Source organism: Dryas octopetala, chromosome 3 (genome assembly GCF_963921425.1).
Source record: "Dryas octopetala chromosome 3, drDryOcto1.1, whole genome shotgun sequence".
Taxonomy (NCBI): Eukaryota; Viridiplantae; Streptophyta; class Magnoliopsida; order Rosales; family Rosaceae; genus Dryas; species Dryas octopetala.
This window is the reverse complement of record NC_141368.1, coordinates 19,588,531-19,615,190: the sequence shown is the minus strand read 5'-3', so window position 1 is coordinate 19,615,190 and position 26,660 is coordinate 19,588,531. Positions and strand designations below refer to the sequence as shown.

At 40.2% G+C, this 26,660-nt stretch overlaps 1 protein-coding gene and 2 pseudogenes across 1 annotated transcript; all 3 read right to left on the bottom strand.

Annotated features, from left to right (window-relative positions):
* Positions 1-8,793: 8,793 nt before the first annotated feature.
* Positions 8,794-9,300, bottom strand: LOC147291645 (secreted RxLR effector protein 161 pseudogene; annotated as a pseudogene).
* A 2,696-nt stretch (positions 9,301-11,996) lies between these two features.
* LOC147291644 (secreted RxLR effector protein 161 pseudogene) lies at positions 11,997-12,503 on the bottom strand (annotated as a pseudogene).
* Positions 12,504-18,619: 6,116 nt separating this feature from the next.
* On the bottom strand, positions 18,620-24,761 carry LOC147291643 (ATP-dependent DNA helicase homolog MER3-like). Its single transcript, XM_086237813.1, is given in 18 exon segments — positions 18,620-19,069; positions 19,156-19,239; positions 19,343-19,406; positions 19,493-19,610; positions 19,726-19,775; positions 19,896-19,967; positions 20,177-20,228; positions 20,320-20,478; positions 20,573-20,783; positions 20,893-20,914; positions 21,031-21,068; positions 21,564-21,610; positions 21,708-21,744; positions 21,881-22,118; positions 22,568-22,729; positions 23,076-23,259; positions 23,660-23,742; positions 24,536-24,761. Coding segments are annotated over 17 exon segments (1,776 nt in total). The 5' UTR covers positions 23,728-23,742; positions 24,536-24,761; the 3' UTR covers positions 18,620-18,899.
* Between the last annotated feature and the right edge of the window lie 1,899 nt (positions 24,762-26,660).

The window sequence follows — 26,660 nt, the reverse complement described above, 5'->3', positions numbered from 1 at the left end:
AATCATGTCACTCTTGTATGTAAACATTATAAATATCATAAATATGTTTAATTCTGTCAATTATGATTCTGTTTTTTTTTTTTATCCCTGTCAATTGGGAATATACGAGTTGAGTTAGGAGAAATTGGTCATTAAAAACTGTCTTAGAAGTGTCTAATTACTACATCACATTTTGGGGTTCAAGGTCTGATGAAAATAGCTAGTAGGGACCAAAATGAAATTAGAAAGGAATATAATGGCCGTTTGGCACGTGAGGTGCAATGTTTATTTTCTGAAACTTCTAAATCCATATATATTCTACATTACACTTTTAGTTTTACACAAAAATGAAAATGGGGTTTTCAATTTGAAAAATAAAATAGAGTTTAATTTCCCCTTTTTGAAGCTACATTTCAAATTTGCAGTCAAAGCTTAAAAGAGTCCCTCACTTTTGCATTAATTTCTCTTTGTTTGCTTCATATGTTCTCAGACTCTCAATGCGTCTGCACATCTGCAATATTTAGTTCTTACCCTACTTAGAATATAAATCCTCATAAACATTTTACATATGGAACTGAGAAATTTATTTTCAACAAAAAAAGTAAACTTTTTTATCCAAATTAAAACGCTTTCACAAATCAGAGTATACAAACCCACGTGAAAAGTAATTTACATAGTCACAGAGCAATCTCTTTCTCTCACACCCTCTCAGGCATGTCCCTTTCAGATATCCTCCTATTTTTTCTGTTACTCTTCTCTCTCAGTCCCTACTCGCTGCTCATCTCCACCATCACACGCGCACACACGCCATCACACAACCTCTTTCTCCCGGTGCAAAACACGAAACCACAACGAAAAGCATGAAATGCTGCTTACTTTTCCTGTCCCCTGCACGCTCGCAAAAAGCGCGTGAGAACACCCCCTCGCGCCATTACTCCGGTTCATGCAAGCAAAACCCTAATGGCCAAAAAAAAAAAAAGCAAAACCCATTAGAGACCGTATATTCATTTTGTTAGAGAATTAAAATTAAAAAAAATGGTATTTTCATTTTTTACTGGTCCTACATTGCTTGAGGCCAAAGCTTAATGTGGGTTACATATAGAGCTAGGGCATTGCGGTGAGAGAGTGATAGTGAGTGTGTGTGTGTTTTGGGTGTTTTTCGCTTTTTCATTTGGGAGGGCATGAACAACAGAAGGCACAAAGCCCTTGTTTGGCCAGACATAGTCTGATACCCAGTACGTCTGCTCCGCCTCCTTCACAGGCCATTTGTTCACTGTAGCTAATGAGTGTGCATTTTGCATCACTTTATGATACTAATTCCTTAACCTAGAGTGTTAGAACTCGATATTTTGTGTTTCTTGTCTTGTTTTTGTGTTTTCAGGTCAAATGAAGCAGAAATGAGAAAAAGAAGCAAATGGAGCCATTTTGGGACATTTCCTGGTCAAACTAGGAAAACGAGTGAAATCCTGGTCAAACCAGGAAAAGTGCAGAAATCCTAGTCAAATGAGGATTCCTAGTCACACTAGGAAACATCAAGTCCAGAACCATCATTGCGGAGCCAGAAATGTGAAATCCTGATTCGAACAGGAAATCCTGGTTGAACTAGGAAACCTAACCCAACTAGGGAAAGGAGTCCTAGTGACACTAGGAGACCCCAGGGGCAATATGGTCATTATGAGAAGTCGAAATGGACAAGGAATCTCTCATTTTCAAGGAATCCTAGTTGCACCAGGAAATGTTGGTCAAGGTTCCAGAAGCTTCCAGAAGGTGGTGGACATCCATGGAAATGAATGGAGGGAAGAAATATATTTGAATTCAAATGAAAATGAGGGGCAAAATGGGAAGTCAAAAGTGGAGGGCCCATGGGCCCTAGGGATGCCGAACCAAGATGGGCCATGCATGCACATGCATGGGCCCAAACCCTAGCAGCCCAAAGGCCATGCGCAAGGAGTAAGATGGCAGCCCATGCATGCGCATGCATGCCATGCAAACCCTAGTAGCCAAGGGGGCCCATGCGCAAGCCCAAGATGCAAGCCCAAGGTGGAAGCCCATGGAGTGAAACCCTAGCCCATCTTGTGCAAGCCACCTCAGCCCAACACATGTGAGCCCAAAAGCACATCAAGGTCCAAGACCAACAGCCCATGCGCAAGGGAGGGGGCTCTAGCTGACTTGCATGCGCCACTTAAGCCCAAAAGGAGCAGCCCATGCCGCAAGGCCTGATGCACCTAACCCTAGCTGATGCCGCAAGCAACAAGGAGAAGGAAACCTAGCAGCCGCAAGTTTTCTCTTCCTTGCCTCTCAAGGAATGTACCTCTATATATATCCCTTTCATTCAGAACCCTAGGGATGACTTTCTCACCTCCTACTCCAGCCGAAATTCTCTTTTGTTCCTTAGTTTTATTTTTGCTGTTCTAGGTTAGTTTTAGTTTAATCCTTGTGAGGGGAGCCGAATTCAGAGGGTTCTAGAGAGAGAAGGTGGCGTGACAAGTGAGAGAGAGAAGGACCAGCCTGCTGCCGCAAGCCCTAGCTCACCTTGCCGTGAGTTCCTCCTGCTTGCTAGGTGCCTCCTTCTTCCTCTCTCCTTGCCGCAGCCACCCTAGTGTTTGCATCTCTGATTTTGCTTCTTTTTCCTTCTAGTTTCTATTTTAATTGTTGGTTTATGCTACTGAAGTTAATTAGTTTATGATTCTGAATTTATTTAATGCATGGTTCTGATTTCAATTAATTTATGCAATTTAATTTAGTTGTTTAGTTGTGCCTTTAATTTTGCGTTTCTGATTTTCTTTAGCAAGCATGAATTGGGACTTTGTTTATTTGTTAGTTTCTGTTTTTATTTAGTTCATTTAATTATGTAGGTTAGTTATTCTATCTTGCATGTTAGTCGTAGATCGATTAATGGATTTGCATGTTCTAACAAATCGTTTATCCGTCTCTTGGTCTGTTAGTTTGATGTTTGCATGTATTAAATTTCCACTATCTATTAGAACCCGTCACTAGTTGTTTGCATCCTTTGACTGGCCACCTTAGGGTAATTGCATCTAGTTTATTTGTTAGGTTTAGCTGTGAAATAGTCAAAGACACTAAACCACAAGTAACAAGGGAATAAGGGATTATTCTTGGTAGTGGGGTTGGGCGACCTCTATAAGGAAATAGTCAAAGCTTATATGTTGTGCATGTTTGATGTTCTCATAAAACTTAATGACTCCTGCATAGGTAACAGCTGCCTTAGCTTGAACTAGGGAACATGTAGGTTAACTGGCTAAGGAAGGCCCAAGAAGCTCTTAGTTTATGCATTAGGAGAACAATGGCGAGAAAGTAACTAGCCAAACCTTTTTAGCTGTCAAACTTTAATATGTTGTGTTCAAATTAACTGTTATTAGCCTTGGATGGTTATTGCATGCTTATCTGATTGGAAACTGAAAACTTAACATTGCAAGATAGAATAAAGTGTGTGAGCGTGTGGTGATGTGTGCGTGTGTTCCATATTTTCAAAACCCCCTATTTAGTTATTCTAGTGATTAATTGCATTGATTTGTTGCTTATTAACCATTCCCTGTGGGATCGACCTCGTGCTTGTACGCTTTGCTACTGATGCGATTCGTGCACTTGCAAACTTAGAATGAGGTAATTGCTTATTTTATTCTAAGAAAACACATCAACAGTAGCTAGGCCTTTTACTCTGCCACCTTCACAGGCCATGGTCTGATACCCATTACGTCTGCTCCGCCTCCTTCATAAGCCATTTGTTCACTATAGCTAGGCCATTTGTTCTGCCACCTTCACAGGCCATGGTCTGATACCCAGTACCTCTGCTCCTCCTCCTTCACAGGCCATTTGTTCACTGTAGCTAGGCCTTTTGCTCTGCCACCTTCACAGGCCATGGTCTGATACCCAGTACTTCTGCTCCGCCTAATTCACAGGCCATTTGTTCACTGTAGCTAGGCCATTTGCTTTGCCACCTTCACAGGCCATGGTCTGATACCCAGTTCGTCTGCTCCGCCTTCTTCACAGGCCATTTGTTCAATGTAGCTAGGCCATTTTCTCTGCCACCTTCACAGGTCATGGTCTGATACCCAGTACGTCTGCTCCGCCTCCTTCACAGGCCATTTGTTCACTGTATCTAGGCCATTTGCTCTGCCACCTTCACAGGCCATGGTCTGATACCCAGTATGTCTGCTCCGCCTCCTTCATAGGCCATTTGTTCACTGTAGCTAGGCCATTTGCTATGCCACCTTCACAGGCCATGGTATGATACCCAGTACGTCTGCTTCGCCTCCTACACATGCCATTTGTTCACTGTAGCTAGGCCAGTTGCTCCGCCACCTCACAGGCCATGGTCTGATACCCAGTACGTCTGCTCCTCCTCCTTCACAGGCCATTTGTTCACTATAGCTAGGCCATTTGCTCTGCCACCTTCACAGGCCATGGTTTGATACCCAGTACTTCTGCTCTGCCTCCTTCACAGGCCATTTTTTCACTGCAGCTAGGCCATTTGCTCTGCCACCTTCACAGGCCATGGTCTGATACCTAGTACGTCTTCTCCGCCTCCTTCACAGGTCTTTTGTTCACTGTAGCTAGGCCATTTGCTTTGACACCTTCGCAGGCCATGGTCTGATACCCAGTACTTCTGCTCCGCCTCCTTCACAGGCCATTTGCTCTGCCACCTTCACAGGACATGGTCTGATACCTAGTACGTCTGCTCCGCCTCCTTCACAGGCCATTAGTTCACTGTAGCTAGGCCATTTGCTCTGCCACCTTCACAGGCCATAGTCTGATATCCAGTACATCTGCTTTGCCTCCTTCACAGGCCATTTGTTCACTGTAGCTAGGCCATTTGCTCTGCCACCTTCACAGGCCATAGTCTGATACCCAGTACATCTGCTCTGCCACCTTCACAGGCCATTTGTTCATTGTAGCTAGGCCATTTGTTCGAAATGAATTTGAACCAAGTATGTTTTTTTTTTTTTTTTTTTTAAATATATGCAGTAATTTTTTGGATAATTTGGGTTTGGGGCTGGTCTCGGGTTTGGATAATTTGGGATCGTACTTGTTGTTTCCATTGTTGTTTTCTGTTGCATAAAAACAAAAAGTTCATTTTTTTTGGCTGAATTTGTTGTATATATATATTGTTGTTTTATTTTATGCATTACTTTAAATTGTTGTTGTTGCCTTGCATAAAAATTGTTGTGACAAACAATTCCTTCTTCTTCTTTTTTTTTTCTTTTTTTTTTTTTCAATTACAGGCTCCTATCACTATTGTTGACTGGAGGAATGACTGCACTGAAGTTCGTCAACAAGGATGCTGCAGTAAGAATACTAACTCAATTATATCTTAAATAAGATCGATAATATATAACATATCCAATAGAAGGATTTTGGTCATTAAAACTTTTATTTTTGATATTTTATATGATAGTTTAGGTTGTTGTTAGGCAATAGCATCCACCGGGGCAATAAAGGCTACCATGAAGATAATAGGTTTGCGTGAGGATGTTGTACAGTTATCTGTACAACATTTAGTTGATTGTGTGAAAAATAACCCAGAAAGACAAGATGCTGTGGGCTGTTACACATTGTCGAACACAACAACGTATATGTGGCTGATGAAGAAAGACAACATCTACATTGAAGCTGGTTATCCTTTTGAAATGAAGAGGGGGACGTGTCGAGCGGAAGGAACAGTAATCTACGTAAATAATTAAATACTATTTTTTTCGTATATATCTTTTGATTATTAATTAAATACTATTTTTTTCTTATTTTTCTTTCCATTCTAGCCCTCAATACCTATGGATATTTGCAGTATTGTTGAAATAGCGGATGTGGAACGCGACACTGTAAGCTGTTTAGAAGAGCTCCAAGAAATGAGATTAGGCCCATGATAAAGAAGAAAACCAGAAGTGGAGCGCCGGGTGTCAGGACAGCCTGCCCAATCGGCATCGGAGAAGCCACGCAATTGGAATGGACTTGTGGATGGGCGGAAAGCAATACCAAGAGAAAGGGAACCTTTAATGTACCGCAGGACCCTCTTTGTAGCAATAAGATGTGTAGCACAGGGAGCAGCCATATATTGAGCAATATGATTCACAGTAAACGAAATATCAGGTCGAGTCATAGTCAAATACTGAAGGGACCCAACCAAATGGCAAAATTCAGAGGCATCGGACAGGGGAGAGCCATCTTGGTTTGAAAGTTACGGCTTGGTAGCAATGGGGGTGGAGCACGGCTTGCAATCTTCCATGTGGGTGCGACGCAAGAGATCCAAGGCGTACTTAGTCTGAGAGAGGTGAAGACCAGAGGAAGAACGCTTAACCTCAATTCCAAGAAAGTAGTGAAGTAAGCCAAGATCGGTTATTTCAAACTCCCGTGCTATAGTGGAAACAAACCGATGAATGAAGGAGGGATTGCTGCCAGTCAACACAATATCATCCACATAGAGAAGTAACACCATGAAGCAGGAAGGCCGATTGAAAATAAATAAGGAAGGGTCGGTCTGACTTTGCTGGAAACCATTGCGAAGAAGAAAGGAGCTAAACCGATGAAACCATGCTCGCGGAGCTTGCTTGAGACGATAAAGGGCCTTGTTCAGCTTGCACGTGATGAGGATAATTACAATCCACAAAACCAGGCGGCTGAACCATATAGACATCCTCCTCCAAGAAGCCATGTAAAAAGGCATTCTTAACGTCAAGTTGACGAAGAGACCACCCTTTGGACACGGCAAGGCTAAGAATCAAACGGATTGTAGCGGGCTTGACAACGGTACTAAAAGTCTCGTCATAATCAAAACCATGTTGTTGGTGATAGCCTTTCGCAACAAGATGAGCCTTATAGCGCTCAATAGAACCATCAGATCGTTGTTTGACACGGAAGACCCACTTGCAGCCGACGGGCATGATATGAGCAGGAGGAGGTACAAGACTCCAAGTACGATTTTTAAGAAGAGCATTGAACTCGTCAGACATAGCAAGGCACCATTCAGGAGAACAAGAGGCTTATGTAAAGCAAGAGGGCTCCGAAACCTGGGAAGAGTAAGCAGCGACAAGGGAAGTAGCCAATGGATAGCAGACAGTACCATCAGTACGAATCTTGGGTTTGACAATGCTCGCTTGAAGACGAGTAGTCATGGAGTGCCGTGGAGGAGACGGAGCACCTTGGTCACCATCAGAGGAGGAACCGTCGAACAGGGAAGCACTGCCTGGAGAAGGAGGTGGAGAGAGAGGGTTCAATGGTGGTCCTTCACAGGTCTTTTGTTCACTGTAGCTAGGCCATTTGCTTTGACACCTTCGCAGGCCATGGTCTGATACCCAGTACTTCTGCTCCGCCTCCTTCACAGGCCATTTGTTCTGCCACCTTCACAGGCCATGGTCTGATACCTAGTACGTCTGCTCCGCCTCCTTCACAGGCCATTTGTTCACTATAGCTAGGCCATTTGCTCTGCCACCTTCACAGGCCATAGTCTGATACCCAGTACATCTGCTCTGCCACCTTCACAGGCCATTTGTTCATTGTAGCTAGGCCATTTGTTCGAAATGAATTTGAACCAAGTATGTTTTTTTTTTTTTTTAAATATATGCAATAATTTTTTGGATAATTTGGGTTTGGGGCTGGTCTCGGGTTTGGATAATTTGGGATCGTACTTGTTGTTTCCATTGTTGTTTTCTGTTGCATAAAAACAAAAAGTTCATTTTTTTGGGCTGAATTTGTTGTATATATATATTGTTGTTTTATTTTATGCATTACTTTAAATTGTTGTTGTTGCCTTGCATAAAAATTGTTGTGACAAACAATTCCTTCTTCTTCTTTTTTTTTTCATTTTTTTTTTTTCAATTACAGGCTCCTATCACTATTGTTGACTGGAGGAATGACTGCACTGAAGTTCGTCAACAAGGATGCTGCAGTAAGAATACTAACTCAATTATATCTTAAATAAGATCGATAATATATAACATATCCAATAGAAGGATTTTGGTCATTAAAACTTTTATTTTTGATATTTTATATGATAGTTTAGGTTGTTGTTAGGCAATAGCATCCACCGGGGCAATAAAGGCTACCATGAAGATAATAGGTTTGCGTGAGGATGTTGTACAGTTATCTGTACAACATTTTGTTGATTGTGTGAAAAATAACCCAGAAAGACAAGATGCTGTGGGCTGTTACACATTGTCGAACACAACAACGTATATGTGGCTGATGAAGAAAGACAACATCTACATTGAAGCTGGTTATCCTTTTGAAATGAAGAGGGGGACGTGTCGAGCGGAAGGAACGGTAATCTACGTAAATAATTAAATACTATTTTTTTCGTATATAACTTTGGATTATTAATTAAATACTATTTTTTTCTTATTTTTCTTTCCATTCTAGCCCTCAATACCTTTGGATATTTGCGGTATTGTTGAAATAGCGGATGTGGATGAGAAATGTCTGCGTGAAGCTCTTGACAATCATCCCATAACAGCCACCATGGATGTATATAGAGAATTGGTGAAGTTCAGTGGGGTTAGTTATTGTAGAAAGGTTAAACTTGATGCTTGCATTATGAGAGGAGTACATATATATACAGCCCAATACGTGTTATCGTAGAGCAATTAGGATTGCTTGATATATAAAACTAACATTAACCACAAGGACAAGAAACCTAAAGTCCTAAACTAAGAAGGTTTCCTAACATCCCCCCTCAAACTTGGCGGCGGAGAGAAGATAAGTTTGGACCGTAAGAGAAGGAACCGTGGTTTATGTAAGCCTTTGGTGAGAATGTCAGCGGGTTGATCAGCCGAAGGAACATAATGCACTTGATGAGTTTTAAGCTTAACTCGTTCTCGGACAAAGTGATAGTCTAACTCGATGTGCTTTGTGCGAGCATGAAAAATAGGATTGGCAACCATATATGTAAGTGGTGCTTAAGTTGTCACAATACAAAACAATCGGGGAAGAGGACAACTGGTGAAGCTCACGAAGAAGATAGGATAACCAGATGGACTCAGCACATGCATGAGCCAAGGCCCTGTATTCGGATTCAGCACTGGAACGCGACACTGTAAGCTGTTTAGAAGAGCTCCAAGAAATGAGATTAGGCCCATGATAAAGAAGAAAACCAGAAGTGGAGCGCAGGGTGTCAGGACAGCCTGCCCAATCGGCATCGGAGAAGCCACGCAATTGGAATGGACTTGTGGATGGGTGAAAAGCAATACCAAGAGAAAGGGAACCTTTAATGTACCGCAGGACCCTCTTTGCAGCAATAAGATGTGTAGCACAGGGAGCAGCCATATATTGAGCAATATGATTCACAGTAAACGAAATATCAGGCCGAGTCATAGTCAAATACTGAAGGGACCCAACCAAATGGCAAAATTCAGAGGCATCGGACAGGGGAGAGCCATCTTGGTTTGAAAGTTACGGCTTGGTAGCAATGGGGGTGGAGCACGGCTTGCAATCTTCCATGTGGGTGCGACGCAAGAGATCCAAGGCGTACTTAGTCTGAGAGAGGTGAAGACCAGAGGAAGAACGCTTAACCTCAATTCCAAGAAAGTAGTGAAGTAAGCCAAGATCGGTTATTTCAAACTCTCGTGCTATAGTGGAAACAAACCGATGAATGAAGGAGGGATTGCTGCCAGTCAACACAGTATCATCCACATAGAGAAGTAACACCATGAAGCAGGAAGGCCGATTGAAAATAAATAAGGAAGGGTCGGTCTAACTTTGCTGGAAACCATTGCGAAGAAGAAAGGAGCTAAACCGATGAAACCATGCTCGCGGAGCTTGCTTGAGACGATAAAGGGCCTTGTTCAGCTTGCACACGTGATGAGGATAATTACAATCCACAAAACCAGGCGGCTGAACCATATAGACATCCTCCTCCAAGAAGCCATGTACAAAGGCATTCTTAACGTCAAGTTGACGAAGAGACCACCCTTTGGACACGGCAAGGCTAAGAATCAAACGGATTGTAGCGGGCTTGACAACGGTACTAAAAGTCTCGTCATAATCAAAACCATGTTGTTGGTGATAGCCTTTCGCAACAAGATGAGCCTTATAGCGCTCAATAGAACCATCAGATCGTTGTTTGACACGGAAGACCCACTTGCAGCCGACGGGCATGATATGAGCAGGAGGAGGTACAAGACTCCAAGTACGATTTTTAAGAAGAGCATTGAACTCGTCAGACATAGCAAGGCACCATTCAGGAGAACAAGAGGCTTATGTAAAGCAAGAGGGCTCCGAAACCTGGGAAGAGTAAGCAGCGACAAGGGAAGTAGCCAATGGATAGCAGACAGTACCATCAGTACGAATCTTGGGTTTGACAATGCTCGCTTGAAGACGAGTAGTCATGGAGTGCCGTGGAGGAGACGGAGCACCTTGGTCACCATCAGAGGAGGAACCGTCGAACAGGGAAGCACTGCCTGGAGAAGGAGGTGGAGAGAGAGGGTTCAATGGTGGTCCTTCATAGGTCTTTTGTTCACTGTAGCTAGGCCATTTGCTTTGACACCTTCGCAGGCCATGGTCTGATACCCAGTACTTCTGCTCCGCCTCCTTCACAGGCCATTTGCTCTGCCACCTTCACAGGCCATGGTCTGATACCTAGTACGTCTGCTCCGCCTCCTTCACAGGCCATTTGTTCACTGTAGCTAGGCCATTTGCTCTGCCACCTTCACAGGCCATAGTCTGATACCCAGTACATCTGCTCTGCCACCTTCACAGGCCATTTGTTCATTGTAGCTAGGCCATTTGTTCGAAATGAATTTGAACCAAGTATGTTTTTTTTTTTTTAAATATATGCAGTAATTTTTTGGATAATTTGGGTTTGGGGCTGGTCTCGGGTTTGGATAATTTGGGATCGTACTTGTTGTTTCCATTGTTGTTTTCTGTTGCATAAAAACAAAAAGTTCATTTTTTTGGGCTGAATTTGTTGTATATATATATTGTTGTTTTATTTTATGCATTACTTTAAATTGTTGTTGTTGCCTTGCATAAAAATTGTTGTGACAAACAATTCCTTCTTCTTCTTTTTTTTTTTTTTTTTTTTTCAATTACAGGCTCCTATCACTATTGTTGACTGGAGGAATGACTGCACTGAAGTTCGTCAACAAGGATGCTGCAGTAAGAATACTTACTCAATTATATCTTAAATACGATCGATAATATATAACATATCCAATAGAAGGATTGTGGTCATTAAAACTTTTATTTTTGATATTTTATATGATAGTTTAGGTTGTTGTTAGGCAATAGCATCCACCGGGGCAATAAAGGCTACCATGAAGATAATAGGTTTGCGTGAGGATGTTGTACAGTTATCTGTACAACATTTTGTTGATTGTGTGAAAAATAACCCAGAAAGACAAGATGCTGTGGGCTGTTACACATTGTCGAACACAACAACGTATATGTGGCTGATGAAGAAAGACAACATCTACATTGAAGCTGGTTATCCTTTTGAAATGAAGAGGGGGACGTGTCGAACGGAAGGAACGGTAATCTACGTAAATAATTAAATACTATTTTTTTCGTATATATCTTTGGATTATTAATTAAATACTATTTTTTTCTTATTTTTCTTTCCATTCTAGTCCTCAATCCCTTTAGATATTTGCGGTATTGTTGAAATAGCGGATGTGGATGAGAAATGTCTGCGTGAAGCTCTTGACAATCATCCCATAACAGCCACCATGGATGTATATAGAGAATTGGTGAAGTTCAGTGGGGTTAGTTATTGTAGAAAGGTTAAACTTGATGCTTGCATTATGAGAGGAGTACATATATATACAGCCCAATACGTGTTATCGTAGAGCAATTAGGATTGCTTGATATACAAAACTAACATTAACCACAAGGACAAGAAACCTAAAGTCCTAAACTAAGAAGGTTTCCTAACATCCCCCCTCAAACTTGGCGGCGGAGAGAAGATAAGTTTGGACTGTAAGAGAAGGAACAGTGGTTTATGTAAGCCTTTGGTGAGAATGTCAGCGGGTTGATCAGCCGAAGGAACATAATGCACTTGATGAGTTTTAAGCTTAACTCGTTCTCGGACAAAGTGATAGTCTAACTCGATGTGCTTTGTGCGAGCATGAAAAATAGGATTGGCAACCATATATGTAAGTGGTGCTTAAGTTGTCACAATACAAAACAATCGGGGAAGAGGGCAACTGGTGAAGCTCACGAAGAAGGTAGGATAACCAGATGGACTCAGCACATGCATGAGCCAAGGCCCTGTATTCGGATTCAGCACTGGAACGCGACACTGTAAGCTGTTTAGAAGTGCTCCAAGAAATGAGATTAGGCCCATGATAAAGAAGAAAACCAGAAGTGGAGCGCAGGGTGTCAGGACAGCCTGCCCAATCGGCATCGGAGAAGCCACGCAATTGGAATGGACTTGTGGATGGGCGGAAAGCAATACCAAGAGAAAGGGAACCTTTAATGTACCGCAGGACCCTCTTTGCAGCAATAAGATGTGTAGCACAGGGAACAGCCATATATTGAGCAATATGATTCACAGTAAACGAAATATCAGGCCGAGTCATAGTCAAATACTGAAGGGACCCAACCAAATGGCAAAATTCAGAGGCATCGGACAGGGGAGAGCCATCTTGGTTTGAAAGTTACGGCTTGGTAGCAATGGGGGTGGAGCACGGCTTGCAATCTTCCATGTGGGTGCGACGCAAGAGATCCAAGGCGTACTTAGTCTGAGAGAGGTGAAGACCAGAGGAAGAACGCTTAACCTCAATTCCAAGAAAGTAGTGAAGTAAGCCAAGATCGGTTATTTCAAACTCCCGTGCTATAGTGGAAACAAACCGATGAATGAAGGAGGGATTGCTGCCAGTCAACACAATATCATCCACATAGAGAAGTAACACCATGAAGCAGGAAGGCCGATTGAAAATAAATAAGGAAGGGTCGGTCTAACTTTGCTGGAAACCATTGCGAAGAAGAAAGGAGCTAAACCGATGAAACCATGCTCGCGGAGCTTGCTTGAGACGATAAAGGGCCTTGTTCAGCTTGCACACGTGATGAGGATAATTACAATCCACAAAACCAGGCGGCTGAACCATATAGACATCCTCCTCCAAGAAGCCATGTACAAAGGCATTCTTAACGTCAAGTTGACGAAGAGACCACCCTTTGGACACGGCAAGGCTAAGAATCAAACGGATTGTAGCGGGCTTGACAACGGTACTAAAAGTCTCGTCATAATCAAAACCATGTTGTTGGTGATAGCCTTTCGCAACAAGATGAGCCTTATAGCGCTCAATAGAACCATCAGATCGTTGTTTGACACGGAAGACCCACTTGCAGCCGACGGGCATGATATGAGCAGGAGGAGGTACAAGACTCCAAGTACGATTTTTAAGAAGAGCATTGAACTCGTCAGACATAGCAAGGCACCATTCAGGAGAACAAGAGGCTTATGTAAAGCAAGAGGGCTCCGAAACCTGGGAAGAGTAAGCAGCGACAAGGGAAGTAGCCAATGGATAGCAGACAGTACCATCAGTACGAATCTTGGGTTTGACAATGCTCGCTTGAAGACGAGTAGTCATGGAGTGCCGTGGAGGAGACGGAGCACCTTGGTCACCATCAGAGGAGGAACCGTCGAACAGGGAAGCACTGCCTGGAGAAGGAGGTGGAGAGAGAGGGTCCAATGGTGGTCCTTCACAGGTCTTTTGTTCACTGTAGCTAGGCCATTTGCTTTGACACCTTCGCAGGCCATGGTCTGATACCCAGTACTTATGCTCCGCCTCCTTCACAGGCCATTTGCTCTGCCACCTTCACAGGCCATGGTCTGATACCTAGTACGTCTGCTCCGCCTCCTTCACAGGCCATTTGTTCACTGTAGCTAGGCCATTTGCTCTGCCACCTTCACAGGCCATAGTCTGATACCCAGTACATCTGCTCTGCCACCTTCACAGGCCATTTGTTCATTGTAGCTAGGCCATTTGTTCGAAATGAATTTGAACCAAGTATGTTTTTTTTTTTTTTAAATATATGCAGTAATTTTTTGGATAATTTGGGTTTGGGGCTGGTCTCGGGTTTGGATAATTTGGGATCGTACTTGTTGTTTCCATTGTTGTTTTCTGTTGCATAAAAACAAAAAGTTCATTTTTTTGGGCTGAATTTGTTGTATATATATATTGTTGTTTTATTTTATGCATTACTTTAAATTGTTGTTGTTGCCTTGCATAAAAATTGTTGTGACAAACAATTCCTTCTTCTTCTTTTTTTTTTCTTTTTTTTTTGGAACGAGATGCCAATTTGTTAGGAGTATAAGCCCCAAGGAAAGGATAGCAAGCACAACCAAAGGGACGAAGAGAAGAGAAATTTGGTAAACGACCAAAAAGACGAAAATAGGGAGAGGACCACTCTTGAACATGCGTAGGTAAAAGATTGATGAGGAGAACGGCAATAAAAGCCGCCTCCATCCATAAGTGCATGGGTGCATGAGATTGAGAAAGAAGCATGTGAGTAACGATGGCAATGTGGCGATGCTTGCGTTCAGCAAGCCCATTTTGTTGCGGGGTATGTGGACAAGAAAGACAACGAAAAATACCACGAGAGTTGCAAAACTCAATAAAGGAGTGATTCACAAACTCCATGCCACCATCACTCTGGAAAAATTTAATAGAGCACCCAAATAAATTTAAGAACATGAAATAAAAATTGCGAAAATGAGAAAGAACTTCAGATTTATGTTTCATGGGATAAATCCACGAAAAACGGCTATAATCGTCAGTAAACAAAACATAATAACGGTAACCAGAAATAGAGGAAATTGACGACATCCATACATCAGAATGAATTAAATAAAAGAGGCAATGAGCCGTTATTTTATTAGAAGAAAAAGGAAGCCTGTGGGATTTACCCAAAGCACAATATGTACAAAAATGCCGAATAGAACGACTGGGGCGAGAGAAACCTAAATTTAAACGAGAAAAGACATCAGCAGACGGATGACCTAAACGATTGTGCCACAAAGCAGAGGAGTGAGCAACTAAAGCTTGCAGCGACGACACGGACAAGGGATAGAGACCATCCTTACATGGGTCCTGAAAGAGAGTAACACCAGAAGACAAGTTAGAAATAAAGAAGCGAGTAGGTTCAAAGGAAATGCGAACATTATTATCTTTTGTAAAACGAGCGACAGAGAGTAAATTTTTAGTAAGAGAAGGCACGTGAAAACATTATTCAAGAGAAACTTGGAAGAACCTAAAGAGAGGGGAAGGGTACCAGTTTGAGTTATAGACAAGGCATCACCGTTACCAAGAAGCACAGTGTTATTACCGTTGTAAGGAGTAGTGTCAGTCAAGACACTACCATTGCTCGTCATGTGATGGGTAACGCCAGTGTCAGTAAACCATGGCTGATTAAAAGATGAAGGTGCAAAACTGGGAGTAGAAGGATAGGTTGACCCAGAGGAAGCAGAGGAATGAAAACCTGCAAAAGGAGAGTCTAGAGGAAGTGGACGATACGGGCACATGGTGAAATTATGGCCAAGGGAGTTGCAAAAATTGCACCAAATCGCCGGAGAAGCACCAAGAATGCCAAAGGAAGGAGCATTGGAATGCATGGAGGATGGTAGCGACGTGGGAGAGAACCACGTAGGCTGGTGGTGCGACGGCTGGGGCAGGTGCTGCTGCTGCCAGGGACCACTGCGACCATGGCCGCGACCCCCACGACCCCGCGAGTATCCACCACCACCACTGCGCCCATAGGTGTTGGAGGGATGCCCCTGGTAGTGATTGGGAAGGCCAAAAGATGGGCGAGAACCATGCGAAGGCTGGATCGTGAGAAGCGCCTGAGAGGGGGAAGGGGCAGCGGCGCGAGAGACGTGCGACTCAAAGGAAAGGAGACGACCATGCAGATCGGGAAAAGCAGGCAGAGGCGGAGAGTTCAGAACCGCGATCACAAACATAGAGAAGTCAGAGCCCAAACCACGAAGCACCGCAGTGACAAGATCAGTGTTGGACACGGGTTCATTAATGGCAGCGAGAGCATTAGTGAGAGACTTAGCATGTTGAAGAAACTCATAAACGGACTTAGAACCGTTCTCCATGGACAACAACTGAAAGCGAAGATTGGTGGAATTGGCAATGGAGGCCTGAGAAAAATGCTGACGAAGACATTCCCAAATAGCACCAGCAGAGGATTTTCCCACAGCAAGAGAGAGCACGGGCTCAGAGAGAGTGGAAGTGAGATAACTAACCACCAACTGATCTTGTTGAAACCAAAGATCATAGGCCGGATTGGGAGCAAGGGAGGCAGCAGCGCTAGTGGCAGCATCGGCAGGAGTAGCCACGGTAGAGGGAGGAGAGGAATAAGAACCATCAACAAATTTAAAAAGACCATGCTCAATAAGAAAGGGTCGCATCTGACTCTCCCAAAGGAGATAGTTAGTCTTAGAGAGCTTCAAAAAATGAGCCACATTAGGACCCAAGGGAGTAGAGGAGGAGAAGGGAGCAGATGCAGGCCCCATGGAAACAAAGAAAGAAGGAAGGGGGCAAGGGTTTCGAAAAGAGGAGGGGGGGCTAGGGTTTCAAAAAGAAGAAAGAAAAGCCCACAAAGTTCGTTAGAACCTCTGATACCATGTAGAAAGGTTAAACTTGATGATTGCATTATGAGAGGAGTACATATATATACAGCCCAATACGTGTTATCCTAGAGCAATTAGGATTGCTTGATATACAAGACTAACATTAACCACAAGGACAAGAAACCTAAAGTCCTAAACTAAGAAGATTTCCTAACAGTTATATTGTAAAATTGATATAGATATATAATATATATGTACTATCTTATATTTATTAATGTCTCATTATCTTATATTCTTATAGGATGAGATTTACGATGGGCCGGTGAATCCGAATGCTAAACCCCTGGGTAAACATGCAATACTGATAGTTGGATATGGAACCTGGAATGGTAGAAAATACTATATTATTAAAAACTCTTGGGGAAGAAGTTGGGGAGACAATGGGTATTGCAAGGTAGATAGTGAGAGACGTAACAAAGTTTTAGAAAAGATAACGACAAATTAGAGGGAAAGTTGACAAATTTAATTTTTCGGGCTTCGTATCCTCAATTTAGAAGAGATGCATGAACTTGATTTCCTTGATGGTTGACCAGCTACCCTGCTCTTTTGGATCATGAATTTTGGTTGGCAAGCTTTTATACCTAGCGCCTTCTAGCCAAGACTTTGAAGCTTGCTACTTTATGCTTAGTTTTTAGTTTATTTCTTGATTCTGTTTCTGCGTGTGTATTGTTCTGTTGGCTGGAGGGCTGGGTACCATTCCCCCTCCTCCATTGCTTCTTCTGTATTGTTGTTTTACCAAAAAACTTGATTTCCTATCTGTCAGATAATCTAGTTAATTCTTAGATCCAATTGTTGAAGATACAGGTGTCAAGATCCTAGTGGTTCCAGCTGTTTAAAGAATTAGTTAGTCTTGACCAATAGGAATATGACATGTGGATTATTTTGTTAGAAGATAATGAGTTAGTTAGCATTTTGGTTAGTCTGGTTTTGGTTTGTTAGTTAGCTGGCTTCGTTTGTTATAAGCCTGATGTATTGTTCATTTCTGTAACTTGAGAATTCTAATCAATCAGAGCTTCTTCTTCTCTCTATCTTTTCGCTTTCATTTTCCTTTTCTTGAACTTTATGTGCTCCTGTTCATTATGTGATCACCAATTGCCCAAATTCATCTCTTTCGTGGAAACTAAGGCCCCGTTTGGTATCCAACTCAAATTTTTTTTTTTTCAAAAATTAATATTTTTTTTAAAATATGAGTTTTCAAAATCAATTTTTAAAATTTGAAAACGTGTTTGGTATGAAATTTGAAAATAATTTTTAAATTTAAAAAATGATAACATCTAAGAAAAAAGGAAGTGTAAAAAAAAAATGAGAAAAACTATGTTTTATCATTTTTAAAAAGAGGTATGTTTTTGAATTTTTTTTCTAAAAACTGTTTTTAAAAATGGTCTACCAAACACGTTTTCTTGACTAAAACTTGTTTTTTTGTTTTTGAAAACAAAAAATTGTTTTTTAATAGAATACCAAACAGGTCCTAAAGAACATACTTTATTCAGTAAAGAACGGAGACTTTTGTTTTTAATCTTTTTTATTATACAGTATATATATATATATATAATATATTCAATCTGCATTCGTAATTCCGTACACCCATTTATATAGAAACTAATACCATAGACTCATTTTTTTAATTATACAGTAGATTTAATACATATAAAAAAGGAAAAATTACCCTCAAACCCTTGACGTATAGGGGAAATCTCACTTGGGTCCTTAATCTTGATAAGCAGCTGTTACTACTTTTTTTCAGCACAAACACAATCCATACAATCCATATACATAGAAGTTGTGTACTTTTTTAGCAGTAGCATACTGCATTCATATTCAACTACACTACCACTGCAGCATAATCCATTAACCTACTTCCAAGGCAGTATATCAAACAAACATAAAAAGATTTGAGCATAAACTTAACTACAAGAAGCAAAATATTTAAATTGTTTTTTCCCTTAAAATTACAATCTCAATTGCATTGAAATGGAATTTGAAGCAAGAAAACAATCTCATTGATATCACTAGCACCTACATTTTCAACATAAATTCCCCAAATGCAAATGGTAGTACACGAAAAGCAAAGCTCATTTACTAAAAAGGACACCCAAACTAATCAAATATTCAGCAAATCAAATCCAAACTAGACAATGTTAATCTTAGCCCCAGCCGCTTTGAGCTGTTTCTTAGCGTCCTCAGCCTTGTCCTTTGAAATCCCTTCTCTGAATTTCTTGGGCAACCCTTCAATGAGCTCCTTGGCCTCTTTTAGCTCCAAGCTCATCAAAGCCCTCACCGCCTTGACCACCGCGATTCTCGTATATATTGCTCGGCACCTCCTTCATTTGACTTTTCAAATAACAGTGAATATGCAGCAAGTGGTTAAATATACATTACATGCATTTTCCTCAGCACAGCATATAACATGAAGAGCATCTTCCAAACTGCAGTTCACAGGTGTCTGCATAATGTGTTTCATTGTGTCAAATTTCAGATAGCACTTCATCATCAGCCTCCCAGGTTCTAACGGAATCAAAAGGAAAAAAACGGTCAGAAGGTCATCTACGAATTCTAAAAGGTACTGTTTTATGGGTTAATGGTATTCATACCCAGTTAATTCAAGAGAAAACCATCTTCATCTGTCCAGATCATCTGATGCCTCGACAACTCCTTAACTTTCTGTACACAGACCTCTGATAGAAGATAACATTGAAAAGTAATGGAGGGGGAGAGAGAGAGAAAGAGAGAAGGGCAAGGGGATCCTTTGATCCTTCTACAAGTAAACATTTACATTACCTAGCATATGCTTTTCTATACGGTCATTAGAAATCACCTTTCTTACTGCATAGTACCCAGGGTTCTAATTATGCATTAAACGTTTCAGAAATTAGTTAGATAAAGAATATATGGAAAATATCCTTTTAAAGGAGTGCCATGAATACATGCCTTCTTCATTCTCACATACAAGAAGGAGCACTTCATCCATTCAATTGCCCTTGTAATATCAGAGACAGTCAGTTGAACTATCTCCGCAGTTAAATGCTCCGTCAAACATGAAAGCAATCTAACGAAAGGAGACAATACAAAAAAACCTCATCAGACATGCAATTTTTTTGTAATATACGCTCAAAAGCCTAGGGCACAAAGTTCATTCTGGAATTTAAAGTTATAGCACATACTGTGATTCCACCATCTCACTTCCATTCAAGAGATTCTCATATAAGTGAACCTGAGATCACGCAAGAACATAATCAACAAATTCAGAAAGGACAAGAATTTCTGATATTAAACAGGACTAAAAACGATAAAGAGACTACATGAACTAATAGTTAGAATGGTATTAACCTACCGTATCTCTTCTTGTCATGATTATAACCATTCCTGTATCATCAAATGGTGGCCGACCTGCCCTCCCACGCATCTGCATGGTGATGATACAACTAACATAAAGTAAAATTACAGCTATAGCTAAATTACCTAAGAGTGCAGGCATATATATATGCATGTAAATGAAACCTTGATGTATAAACAAGATAACATACTGGACAGTGGATATAGAAGCTCTATTAACTTATATCCCAAACTTATCTTCTTGGAATCATTCCTTCTTAAAAGGGTCTGATTGCAAACCTGCAGTACTGTAGATCGATCATATTCCATGTAGAGCCTTTTTTCTTTGTTGCTGGAAAAAATGCACATGTTGATAAATAAACACAAAAGAGGCCCTCTCAAGTTTCATTACAATAATTTGAAGAACTTGAAGTTCAACATACAAGTGCTTTGTTGATTTTATGACTACTGTATGTGCTGGTAGGTTGATTCCATGAGCAAGAGTATTTGTTGTACACAAAATTTGAACATCACCCTTAAGAAAAAGACTTTCAATGAGATTACGATCCTTGATGCAAAGACCACCATTGTGATAATCAACCGCAAACAAGCAATTTATTTGATAACTCAATGTGGACCTTGCAATAAATTGAAGTTTAGTGCAAACTGAATAGAAATTAAAGTAGCTCTATACCACCATAAATAATATAAGATTGCATTTGTTTGTCACTGCATAATAATGAAGCTTCCCTTAGCCTCTCTTGCTGTTCTCTGTTTTCAATGAAGGGATTTGAATGACCAACGGTCATGACTGTCTGAGAGAGTTTCTGTGCTGCTTCTTGTGCACCTTTTCTCGTTGAACAGAAAACCAGAGCAGATTTCCCTTTCGAATATTGCATGAGGATATCTGTGCATCAGTTTTAGGCATATAAGTTCTTCATGATCTTTGAGTATTGGTGCTTTTAAGAGGTGGGGAAGTCATCGATAGAAAAGTTATCTGGATTATCCTTGCATACCGAAAATGTAGTTTTGAAGACGCTGGAAAAGAGAAAATACAAACCATCAGAAAAGTGAATATTGGTTTTATTGGTGAAATAACTACTTTCCTAGCAGATGCAATTCCTTGGAAATAGAAGCATATGGTTTAAGATCACCTTTTCAAATAGAAAATCATTTTTTGCTAGGGTGTAGCCTGCACAAGAAGTAGTTTTGAATATGAATTACTAAATGTGAACCAAATATGATTGAAGAAACCATGCTTCTGCACATTTATAAGGTCCAACTTTCAAGAGTGACCAACTCACACAAAGTGATTACTAACAAACAGAGTATGCCAGGAGCTTTTCCTCATATGGAAAAAAAAAATAAATAAAAAATAAAACAGAGCATCTCTCCGAGAGTTCTGATAAAAAGGAATAGTAGAGTGAACACCTAAGGAACATTTGAGAATGCAGAGTTCAGGTCATAAATATATACCAAAAACTTTTGTTGTCAACACAAAGTGAACTGACAAACGTTTATCTTCCTCCAAAAAAGGATATGTCAGGGAGATTTTCCTCTTAAAAAAAATACTTTAACAAAAAAACAGAGATATCTCAGAGAGTTCTGCTCAAAAGGAAACACGAGAGCAGAGCACTTGATAAGGAACACATTTTTTGAATGGAGAATTCAAGTCATATATGCATACCAAAAACTTTTGTAGTCAACTTCACGGGCCTCATTTCTTCTCCAAACCTGTACGGACAGCACAAAGATTAAAAAATAACTGGATACTCATATTAATGAAGACAAAAATATATTCTAATGTAATAGAATATAAAGGTTGGGATACCTTTTAAGTCCTTGGTCGGAAACCTTGAGCCGTTCCGCTGCAGTGGTTTACATGCAGTGTGTAATTGTTCGATCAATTATTACTTGAAATTTTATATAAAGTAGTAAATATAATAAACGCGAATCATACTAAATATTTTAACAATCAGAATTACCATTGAATGCAAATCTCACCAAGGTCCTCAATATTTGGAATTGTGGCAGACACAGCTAGAAGACGAACGTGAGCCAGAGAACTTGATTTCATTTCAGGGTTGTGAGCAAGCATTTTTATTCTACTAACTATTGCCTCCAAAACCGCTCCACGAGGATCATTCAAAAGATGAACTTCATCAATAAGTAGAAGTGCTATATCGCTGAAAAAGCTCAATCCACCATCCTTTACACGATACCGGGTTACTGCATCAAATTTCTATTTAAAGAAAAAATGATTTAGTCATGCTCCAATGGTATCATCTAGAATAAAGCCAAAAAGAATGTGAGAACCGAGAATGAAACATGTTTGTTTTAGGGAATTATATGTCTAAACAAGTAGAAGCGTATATTTTTGAGCATATGAAAGTCGATATATAGAAGCCAGGATCCTCAAGGAGTAATTGGAACCAAGTTGAGATGATTAGAAAGGAGAGACCAAGAGAGAATGCAGGTTGACACAGATTAGAAAAAGAAGGAACCTGAAAGAAATTGTGTACTTGACCCAACATAGGGCAGCTTTGTTGAATTTATTCATGTACAAATTATAATTCTGTTTTATGAGTGCAGTTGAATTGTTTTTTGTTAAGGTGATTGGGTTAAGTACTTCCGTCTGTACCTTAAAGTTTTAAGTTTGTATATTTGTGTAACATACATCTTCATACTCACCTCTGGAGTGGTTAAGATAATGTCTGCTTCCTGTATATTCCTGGTGTTGTAAGATTCATTATCTCCGGTAAGTTCCAAGCAAATTATCCCCAATGACCCAAACTTCTGGTTCCAAACATGAAGCTTCTCCTGGACTAAGGCCTTTGACGGGGCTATATAGATCTTCACGCCACATGGAAAGAAGGTATATACAAAAAATAATTAATTTCTGCAGAGTGAGACTATAAATAAACTTCTAGCCTAATATAGTGCACCATGTGCAACAAATCAAGAGACATGGATCGTCCTATAAAAAAATTAAAATAAAATTTAGCTGTCATCAAAGCCAAAAGCAGAATGAAAACATATCATATGAAGAAGAACTGAGAAGAAGAAATTAATCACTGAAGCAAATATAAAGAACAACATTGAAGGTGTCTGTGGTTCGGCCTCCCTAAGAAAAAGAAATTTAAAGCTCCACTCCAATGTTTACAATCTTACTTTTGGTTCAAGGACATCAGAGACTTACTGTTTTGAGAGTTCCTTTTGTATGAACGAGCCTTCCATCCTCAGAGATGAATCGTGAAAGGAGCCTCAAAATGCAAAGCTCAAAGATGACTGTTTTACCACTAGAAGTTGGTGCGGACACAACCATGTTTGCATCTGAGTGGAAACAAACAGGAAAGCATTCGCTCTGCAGAGAATTGAAATACCTGCATGCATAGGAAAGGAATACAATTAACCATGACTTATTGCACCATGTGAATAGTATTAAGATAACCACACCATTTGTGAGATACAAAAGCTATTATTTCAATGTCATTATGCACCTTCAATGTTAGAAATATGCAGATATATGCACAACAGTTGTAAACATGTAAAAGGAATACACAACGGATGAACTAATGGTTGTGCCTTTACCTTACATTTTAAATATGTAATACAAGTACAGCAATATGCTCAATTGTATTTAGAAATAAAATAAAATAAAACACACACACGCACACACAAAAGCAAACAAACAAAAAAAAAATGATGCCAATAAGCAAACTTTAAGAACAGCCATCCTACTGAATCCCCTCTTAATAGAACTTGAGTTGACAAGGATATTACCTAAAACCAAAACATGATCGAAAAGGAGCAGGCAGATCTGACAAGCCCCTGAGTGTATATGAATCCATGATTGAACTTGTTTCCTGCAAAAATGAGGGAAGCAAAAAAATATGATGAAAATATGATCCACAAAATCGGTTGCATTTATCACTCTGAATATCTATTTGTATATAAAAAGATTAGAAAAAACAAGAAGCATGGTAGATTATTGATAAATCGTCAATGCTTGCATACCAAACCCAATGAAATTTCATGCTACAATAATTCGCAAGTAGATAAAAGTCAAGAACCAAATGTTGCTTAAGAGAATCAATAAAATCCAAAAGTCTGCCCAAAGAATCTAAATGATATCTCTCTTCTACGATCCAACTCCCTCTCTTGCTTCATTAACCAAATTAGAGTCTCAAATTTGCATTTAAGAAAAGGAGAAAGTGAAAAGTTGCTAAGCTTTTAGTGAGAGAGGATTACAAGAAGTTTCTCGTAAGATCATACAGCCAACATAAGTTCCACAACTAAATCAATAAATCAAGCAGCGCATAAACATGTTAAATCTCTTCATATTCCTCTTCCAATATTTGGAATCGAAGTCAAATTCTACTAATAGAATTAGCTCTTAAAGTCTGAAACCACGAATTTCTCCATAGAATTTTCAAAATATAACAAATATATAAGTACTATTTCAAACAATTAAGTTCTTAGTTTGGTCGAGTTTGAGATATTTAAAATTAATGAATCTGCAAATTTGCGATCCAAAGTAAAGACCGACTCAGAATTGAAACCAGCATGAGTTCAACATCTAAGACAAATGCGTGTGTGTGCGCTAGCTCAATTTCTCAAATGCAGCCATTAAATTTGAAATATCACTGAAATCCTGACCTTATTCCTCGATTGCAGAGAAACGATGAGACGAATCTAATTGCGAGCTTGCGTGCGTGAATAGAGAAAGAAATCTATATATTACAGAGATGGACTTTGGTGGAGAGGGAGGAGAAGCTTGAGCTCTCGCGATACAGAGGCTTGCAATTTGCAGGCGAAGGAAAACGATGACTGAAATGAAATGAAATTTCAGAGTCATTTATAGTCCGCGCTGGCCCTTTTGGCGGGAGAACAGGGCCCGGACGGAACGCATTTGATGCAATGCGTGAGCCTTTCGCGATGCGGAGTATGGACAATAACAGGGAACCATTTTGTTTGGTAGGCGATTTTCGCACTTATTTTTTCTCCGTTTGCATTCCATTTCATTTTTTAACGTATTTTGTATATTTTTATTGTATATTTTTTCAAATTTACTTTTATGGTGGTTGAATTTTTATTTTAATTATCTTTCAATAATGATTATTTTTTTCTAAATTCTCTCATACTTATTAGAATAATAAAAATAAGTAATTTTATATCCCCTCATCGTATCTTCTTTATATTGTATCTTTTTGTCTTCTATGTCATTTTTTTTTTTTTTTATAAACCAGTCTTGTATGTACTTTCAATCATCATTCTATACTTCATTAAGAAAATATTTAGCCTGTCATATTTTTTTTCTTTTTTTTCATGAGGGTCATGATTTATATATCTTCTTCTTTTTATGGTAGGTTTTGTGTTATGAAATTAATTGAGATTTTCAATTAGTCCACTCCCTCATTTTGGGTCTTTTGACACTACCAAGAAAAATATTCCTATGCCAAGCAACCACTACTTATTTGTAGCATATTTGATTTTTAAAAAAATTAATGTCACATGACAGTTTAATAAGAAAAAAAAGATATACTATATCATGAAGACGGACAGAAGTGTAGAGAATTACATAAGTTTTTCTTTCTTTTTAAAAAAGAATTATAGAAATAGATATATTATTATGACAGTTTTAAATAATTAAATGTGTATGATTTAATATTGCATATGTGACATTCTATAATTAAAAGCCAAAGGGTATATGTGGAAAATAAATAATAAAAATATATACAAACATTTAAAAAAATAAGGAGTGCAAATGAAGAAAAGAGGAGTGCGAAAATCACCTCCCTTTTGTTTTTCTTTTTTCTTTCTTTATTGATTTATGTTTTTAAAGCTTTGGACAGGAAATTGAATTTGATCTGGTACCTTCTAGTAAATTGGTCACAAGTTTAAATGTTAATTTTAGAGAGCTGCTATTTGCACACTTTTTTTTTTTTCTTTTTGCACAACCCCTACTCACTTAATTAGTGATTTTACACATTTGCCCCATTGTAAAAATACCCTAAAACCCTCCTCCAACACACCTCATCTCTCTCCTCCTTCCCCTCCCAACCTGCCTTGTCGAGCTCTCATCTCTCCGGCTTCTCTCCCCCCTTTCCGGCTCCTCTCTCCTCCCATCTTGTCGTCTGCAGCACCACCCTCGCAGCACCACCCTCCCAGCTCACCGAGCACCCCGCAGCACCACCCTTCTCGCAGCACCATCCTCCCCACAACACCACCCTTTCAGCTCGCCAAGCTCCTCGCATCACCACCCTCCCCGCAGTAACATCCTCCCAGCTCGCCGACCTCCCCGCAGGCCGCAGCAGCACCCTCCCAACGCAGCACCGACCTTCATTTCTCTCTCTCTCTCTCTCTCTCTCTCTCTCTCTCTCTCTCTCTCTCCCCTCCCTGCAGCACCACCCTCTTATCTCTCTCTCTTCTCCCTGCAGCACCAATTTTTTTTTTTTTTTAAGTTACAGGTTCGGCGAACCAGTGCCGAACCTGGCTGTTTCGTTTTGTAGACATCCACTGAATAGAAGAGGATTGTTCAGCGGGTACCTGCTGAACGAAACAGCCAGGTTCGGCACTGGTCTGCCGAACCTGCAATTTTTTTTTTTTTTTTAAGTTGGTGTTGTGGGGAGGAGGTGGTGTTGCGAGGATGAGAGAGAAAGAGGAGGGTCGGTGCTGCGGGGAGGAGAGAGAGAGAGAGGGAGGTGGTCGGGTGAGGGAAGGACAATGGGAGGGAGGTGGTCGATGAGAGAGGGGAAGTGAGGAAGGTTGTCGGGGTGAGGGA